Genomic DNA, 8,028 nt, shown 5'->3' with positions numbered 1-8,028 from the left:
TTACCCCCCCCCCCCCCCCAAAGAAAAAACGACAGCAGAAGCAGCTTTAACTTAACCATGTGCCATAAATTAGTGTTCAGATGAGAATTTAGAGTTGGAAGGAAGTAATACTTGAATTTGGTGATGGGAAAAACTTCTGTCCTGATGGGTTGGATTATCCCATTTCTATATACAACCTCAGATATCAGAGTATCACCTTTGATTTCCAGTAAACTCTGATGCGTTGCTTGTTTTACTGGAGTTCCATCCATGTTTAATTATGCATATACTCTCCACTTTGAGGCTTAGAATTTAAGAATGTCTGAGTTCAACCACATTAAAAGCGTCAAGACCTATTGGGTCTTTAAGCGCGAATTCAGCTGAAGTGAGTACTTCATTAAAAAAGATACAATTGAAGAAAACAGAAAATATATATGTAACGATAGAAAAAATCCTTATAACTACAAGCATTAATTATATGAATAAAGGAAATGAAAAATTTATCTAAGAAATTTAAATTTCTGATTCAGATACAAAGTGCAGCTTAAGTTTCTAATTCGACTTTTATGTCTATATTTCTTATAGGTTTGTAATTTTGTATTACTAATTGTTAGCATATTCGTTCATAATGTATCTTTACTAATTAATATTCCATTTTGCCAACTATATTCATAATTTAGTGCAGTCCTCTTCAAGATGACCCATGGGTATTATGAGGTGCATGCCTTACCAACTTGGTGCTGCACTGAAATGCCACCTAAGCGAGGCAAAGTTTCACGCCTGTGCTACGCCTAGCTCAGACGAGCCTTTAACAAGACTGAGTCTGACAGTACTGTTAAACCTAAATTATTTTGTGATTTACCAGGAAAGTGTTTTAGTAAATCCAGTACGACTTTTGCAAAGTTATCATGGACAAATAAATAGCTTAGCTGCTAGAAGACCATATGCCCATATCTATATAACTTAACTATTCCACCACATTCTTCCAAGATCTAATCCATAAACCTAACTACCTTGGCATGAAGAACGATTACGGTTTGAGGGAGGGTGTGTGTGTTTTGGGGGGGGGGGGGGGAAGGGGGGGGTTCCTGAGAATTAGCATGGTTCTGAGAGCCTGATTTCAGGAAAAGATTCCGAGATGGGGGTGGGTTGGATAGTTTGTGCTATTAAATTAATCATTTCTGATTTCTCTAGCGGCCGGGGATAGGTAGATATTCAATTTTAGTCACTTCTCAAGGAGGCGGAGAAGCAGCGTCCTTTTTGCCAAAATTGTCTGCAGATTCTTCTAAGCCTAACTAACTAATGCGATCATTTGAGTTTCCAGTAAAAATGAAACAGGAAAAAGCAGAACTTTCTTTTCTTATCGTGTTTTTTTAATCTATTGGCCCTCTTTCTCCATTGAGTTTTCAGCTTTCTATAATTCAAAGATCTGAAGTTCGTATTTTATATTTTTAGGGTATTTATTCCTTTTCTTTTTGTCTTTAGAGAGCTGCAAACACAGGCTGGGGTGCTGAGGAAGATCGACAATCTAAGAGATGGTCGCATGACGGGTTTGAGGATTCTAAGAAGGAAAAGAAATTTGGGCAATCGAGTCGGCCTCCACGGCCTGATCACCCGGAAAAGGTCAAAGTTTCTGATAAAGATTCACGAAATTCCAAAGCAAGAATCAGTAATGTAGAAAGGCACTACGAGCAGAGAGATTTGACTGCAAGAGATCATTATAAGAGAGATATCGAGCAGCACAGGTCAGAGCTAAAAGGAAAGGATGGTAATTACAAAGAAGATCTGGATAGTTCACATGTGGAGAGAAGATCTAGGAGGTATGATGATGTAGGGAACTCAGGGGAAGATACTGAGAGAAAATCAAGAAAGCATGATGATGTACCGACGTCAAAGGAATATGATAATAGGAGGGATGAAAGAAGACAAAAAAGATATGAATCTGAATCTTATCATGCAGAAAAAAGAGATAGCAGGGACTGGGACAAACAAGCTCGCCTCCACCGTGATGGAAGGGATGAAGAAGATCGGAGCCAAAGATCACGTAGATAATGGTTGCCTGATTTAGGACTTTATCTCTAAGAGACAGAGACTTGTGGAGGTACATAGATGACTGAATCGTACTAAGTTTGCAACTTCAGTTCCAATTCTGAGTACAATGCCTTATCTGACAGCCAGAGGTGATCGCTTAGGTTAAATGTGTTCGATCACCTAGCTTAACAGTGTCGGCACCAGTTTGGGTTTTTTTTTTGGGGAGTGGGGGGTACATCAAGAAGCTGTCTCAGGGAGGGGCCACTTAGTGCTCATAAGCAAAAGACCATTTGGAAAGCACCTGAATTTAGAAATTTATCACCTGAAATCTCACTCTTGTGTACTGTACTAAACAAGGGATTTTGGTTTTTAGCATCTCAAGTATTTCAGTCCAATTACATGTGCTTTCTGGAAGGATACAAGTGGCCATTTGCTGTATTTATAAGCTGATTTTGTCTTCATTTTGAGTTAAAAGAGCAATTTTCAGCTCTTGAAATTCCATTCCATTTGATTTCATCTTTTGAAATTTCCACATATTTTGTTCTGGCTATCTGATGGTTGAATGGTTTATGTAATGTCGAACTCTGACATGCGCGATGTATAGGCACGGTGATATGCTTTTGTTGTTGGCTACATTCTAAAAAATCAAAGGAAAAAAGAGTCAAAGCTTTGGTAGTCCAATCCTTATTCAATAGTTGATTTGGACTAATGACCATGGTATGGAATTCTAATGTTTTTAACTTTATATTTGCCGAGAACTAAGAAATGTATGGACTATCTTTTATGTAGTTAGACTCTGTTCTGATTATCATATTCTCTGTCAGCTGTTGTTTTTCTTCAATTTTAAGACTGAAACCTTCTAATGGTTTAGTTCTAATTTTATCCAATGTCCTCGAAAAGTAACAAAAATGTAGCATGAAGATTTAATAGTAGAGTGAGTATTACAATCAGTTTTGTTGAATGAACTAATGGGGAGTAAAGATAATGGGCCTTGCTTTCTTAAAGCTAGATATATTCCTTTCCGACCCAAGGTCAAAAGTGTTGTTGGCTAGCTACAGACATATGGGGAATGAGTTTATCGTACTCGTAAATAGCTTATTGTTTGTTTCTATATGAATTTTTCAATTACATTGTATCTATAAAAGAAAAAGAAACATCACTTGGCTTGGTGAGCTTAAAGACACATTTGAATGGTAAAAATGCGCATCCCGTATTTTCACCAAATTATACTAATTTATTATGGTTAAATGATAATGTGAGAGCTACAGTTTAATGATAATAACATAGGCGATGCCATATATCATATTTGAATTAAGAAGATTATCACAAGCAATCCTAGGAGAGCATGATGTCTCCTGGTCTAAACTAATAACCTCGTTTTCCCTAAGAATCAGCTAAATTTGACACTGACACACCATATCCTCCCAACAAACCTTCCACTATACTCTCACATATATCCAGCTATCTCTTTCACGTGTTAGTACTCTTTCCCTTTTCTATATATTTACGTAACACATGCATTTTACTACATACAATATTCTCCAGAGTAACTAACCATGAGCCCTCCATTGAAGATGAACAGGGACTCTTGTCACATCAAGAAACCATCATTTGAGCAGCAACAACGCCATCCAGTTATATTTTACACTCATTCTCCCAAAATAATTCGTACCCATCCTCGTGATTTTATGGCATTAGTCCAAAATCTCACTGGCTTTTCTCGTTCCGAAAAAGACCTCTCATCTTCGCCTTATAAGTCCGAGCCAAATAATTATCATGATTACGAGGGTAACATTAATGATTTTCAAGTTGGGATTTATGCGAATGTTGAAAATGAGCTTAATTCGGATGAAAATAACAGCATCAGTTACAATAATGCAAGGAATATCCAGCTGGTTAGTGAAATCAAAGATACAAATAGTGAAGATGTTAATTATAATGATTATGGAGATATTACTGATCAAGCTGATTTATTGTGCTCAGCTCAATCACTCTTTAATTACACGGATTCCTTGTTCTTCATGCGCAGTATGAAGGAGCTTCCAGATTATTGAAGTGGATTTTTGAAATTTTATATTAGAACTATTACTCTTTTATTAGGAGTATTATGGTTCTTCTTTTTTGTTTTCTTCTTCAGTTGTGATCTCCTTTTTTGTGATCTGGAATTAATAATATATCTTTCGTTCTTTATAAGTCGAGAATTTTTATGGTTGATAATTGATATATATTAGTACATATAAATGCATAAGTTCCGTTTCTCGTACTCTTTATGCTTATGAATCCCACAGCCTTAGTGTTGTGGGTTCAATTAGGGGTGTAAATGGTTCGGTTCGGCCGGTTATTTTATAAAATTTGTACCATATCAATTTTTCGGTTATTCTTTTATGTATAACCAAAATTAGACTTTTAAAACCGTAAAAATCATGTCGGTTTTTCTTCGGTATCGGTACGATTCGGTGAATTTTCGGTATTTTTTAAATGTCACGTAAAAGTCACTAGTAGAAGCAGAATGCAACAACATATGTACTTTTATAAGACTTAGCAAAACTCGCTAGACATTTTTACTGTTTAAAGGGTGATGAATTAAGAAAACATAAAAGATGGCCAGAGTATAGATCCATCAACTATCCTACAACAGCGTAAAAGAAACTATGCAAATATAAAAAAATATAAATCACACTAGTGGAATGATATTAAGTAAGTTGTGACTCAAGAATAAAGTCTATAGAAGATCAAATATTCGAAAATATAAATTTAAATCATATGAAAGAAAAATATTCAATACATTGTAGTTTGCTACTCATAATCACTAGAATACCTTGTGTCTTGTTAGTGAATATGCTGAAAAAAATTTAGTTTCAATAGTAGTTTTAATGTTTTATTATTTATTCGGTATGGTTCGGTATTTTTTCGATTTAATTTCATAAAATAAAAAACCTACCCTAATTATCAGTACGGTTATAGATTTATATAAAAACCTACGGTTTTATTAAAAGAAACCTAAAAATCGATTCGGTACGGCACTGTTCGGTCGGTTTAGTCGGTTTTTAAATATCCATTGAGACCCCTAGGTTCAATCCAGCCAATACTTTTAGCATGGAATACTCTCTCTATATATATATGAAAAAACATGATAAATTTTTAATAATTATTAAATTCTGAACTCATAATCTAAATTTATGATGAGTTTTGTGTTAAAAATTTTAACAGCGGAATCCATCAAATTAGGATCCTGGAACAAGATAAGCTATGGAATTTCATTAAGTAAAAGCAGCATCTTTGATTTCTATGATAAGCAATTGCTATCTCCCTTGGTAGATTGGACAGAGGAGTGTATTTTTTTGGGGTAAATGAATATTTTATTAATTATCAAAATCTGTACAAAACAACCGAGCCACCACAACCGGCTAAAAAGAAAAAAGAAAAAATAATACTATATAACCGCTGTAAAAATAATAGTCGAAAAATCGTATATTTTTTGTATATATACACATTCTGTATTGCTATATACAAAAATTATATAAGTTTATACACTTTTTCAACTACCGGATATAAATAGTTTCTAGCGCGGGCTAAAGTGATAATACTCCCAAAAAGCTCATACAAACACAGCCCACTAAGGAAACTAATTGCCTAAGACTACAAAATAGCCACACAACCGTCTCCTATCCTCTATTTAAAAAATTAACCATGCAGGCACAAGCAAATATATGCAATCTCTCTAGCTAGGATCTCAGCTTCTTTGCATTTTTGTTCAAAAGTTGATCTCTGGTTTCTTTCTAGCCAAATGCTGTATAATGTTTCAGTGAAGAGCAGCTTCATGATCCTACCAACACTAGTTTTACCTTTAGACCTCTTAGGTTACCATTGGCGGATAGAGGAGTATAGTACTTCATTGTCAGTAGTATGGGTGGCAAACGGGCGGGTCGGGTTAGATATGAGCGGGTTGAAAGCGGGTAATTCAAAAAAACGGATTAATTATCCGACCCGATCCATATTTAATACGGATAAAAAAGGTTACCCAGCGGATAATATGAATATCCATATTATCCATGGCTTCTTGAATATGATCACTTCTGGGAGAATTCCTAGTCTCCCAAACTTGAGGAACCTCCATTTTGAGGCACAAAGGTAAAAATTAAATTAATTCGTTATTCATTTGGTTATCCATTTTCTAAGTGGATAATATGGTTCTTATCCATATTCGATTCGTTTTTAAAAAGTTCATTATCCAACCCATTTTTTAATGGATAATATGGGTGGATAACTGTTCTCTTTTAACCACTTTGCCACCTTTGGTCAGTTGGATCAACACACAACGAGTTTCCCTTTGTTATTAAGAAATAAATTTTAAACCATTTTTTTTTTGGCACTAAATACACTTTGGTGTATAGAAATTAGAGAAAAGAAAGACACAAATGAAATATGAGTATACTGTTTTTATATATTCCAAAAGAAAAATAATTTCTCATTTTGTGGTTTTAAACTAAGAATCTTAACCTTTTGAGAAGTATCAGATATATAATTATTTCTAAGAAAGATTATATCAACTACTTAAAATTTCTTTCAATAATTAGGAAAATATTTTGTTAATTTGTGAAATATATCATAGCAGAATATGTTCTATAAACAAATCTAAAATGACATATTCAACATACATGTTAAAAATTAAGGTATAAGATTCTTCTTCAACATACATGTTAAAAATTAAGGTATAAGATTCTTCCAATGCTATTATGTATGCTATATATTATCTCAATATCTGAGATAAATAAAATTTAAATTTAGCCATGGAATTTGAGGAAGTAGCTAGAAATGAGGAGATAGCATGGAAGCATAACAAGAATTGCACCTTATGTTCTTGGCCTCATCCCGTTTTTTTTCTCCTGCAGTTCAACATGACACATATGTCATAAATTATGAAAAGAACCAAAAATTGCACCGCTAACTCACACACAATTTGTTTTAAAATTATAACTCGAAGACAATTTTGAACAATGTTGGGACAAATTTGAACAATATTTGCAAAGACTTCATTAAAGAAGTTAGCAAACTTACTCCTCTTCATCCCGTTTCTCTTCATCCCGTCCCCGCTCTCCATGTTTTTCAGCTTGCTGCTTCTCATCATCCCGTCCCGGCTGTCCATGTTCTTGAGAAAAAAATTCAGCTTGCTGACTAGGGTTGGCAGCTAAATTCAGTCTTCTCTCTTCATCGCGTACTGAGACACGACTAGTCCGAATAACATATAGCAATGATGCAAGCTTCGGGTCCATTCCCTACAAGAGATTAGGTTGAGGGGAGAAATACAATAATGAATTTCTTGAAAAAACTGAACAAGAGTCTTTCTAACATTTTTCCTACAAAACTCCTTCAATGCAGTTATAGATGAACTCAAGTTCTTCTTAGCTTCCTCGATCTTTGCTTCCTTTCCCTTGTCTAGGGTCGCCATCTGTTATAAATGAAATTGGCCACAATAATTTTTAAATAAATGAAAGCAGGTAAAGTGCACAGGAAATGCAGCATGCTCAAGAAAGCCAGTGAGGGTCGTGGGTGGTAATGACACATAAATGGAAACAGGTAAAGTGCACAGGAAACACAGACACTCTAGACCTGTGCTCATAATTTTGCGAGTAGAGTGTACACAGACCTTAACCCTACCTAGGAGGATAGAGAGGTTGTTTCCAATAGACCCTCGGCTCAACAAGATATAAAAAGGAGACAGTAATAACAAGCAGTAATAAAATAAACAAAGTGAAGGAAACAATCAGGTGGTAAAAAATTCATGTGTTTGTCGAGAAAAGCAAGGTATAATATATTCTAAAGACTCGAACTTATAAGCATGGAAATTGTCATTCCAAATACTTGACTCTACTTTCAAATGATAGTCACAGTAGAGACTATCTCCTACTTTCAACGCGAAACATATTTATTTATTTCAAAAATGCACCGCAGTATATGTTTCACAACATTTCAGTAGTTAATTCCCTCTAACAGATTTCTTTTTGCCTTCATCTAACA

General features: G+C 34.8%; 2 protein-coding genes across 2 annotated transcripts in view; both read left to right on the top strand.

Moving 5' to 3' along the window:
• LOC109224075 (zinc finger CCCH domain-containing protein 25-like) overlaps positions 1–2,528 on the top strand; it is a 5,641-nt gene extending 3,113 nt beyond the window's left edge. The window contains exon 5 of the mRNA XM_019388630.1: positions 1,465–2,528. Within this exon, the coding sequence (XP_019244175.1) occupies positions 1,465–2,031 (567 nt within the window). The 3' untranslated portion in view covers positions 2,032–2,528. The remainder of the gene's footprint in view (positions 1–1,464) is intronic.
• Positions 3,541–4,197, top strand: LOC109224708 (VQ motif-containing protein 20-like). Its single transcript, XM_019389234.1, has one exon. The coding sequence runs from the start codon at positions 3,567–3,569 to the stop codon at positions 4,062–4,064; it is 498 nt and encodes a 165-aa protein (XP_019244779.1). The 5' UTR covers positions 3,541–3,566; the 3' UTR covers positions 4,065–4,197.

This window comes from Nicotiana attenuata, chromosome 3 (assembly GCF_001879085.1).
Source record: "Nicotiana attenuata strain UT chromosome 3, NIATTr2, whole genome shotgun sequence".
Classification (NCBI taxonomy): domain Eukaryota; kingdom Viridiplantae; phylum Streptophyta; class Magnoliopsida; order Solanales; family Solanaceae; genus Nicotiana; species Nicotiana attenuata.
Note: the sequence above shows the minus strand (reverse complement) of the source record. Positions and strands in the feature narration are given on the sequence as shown.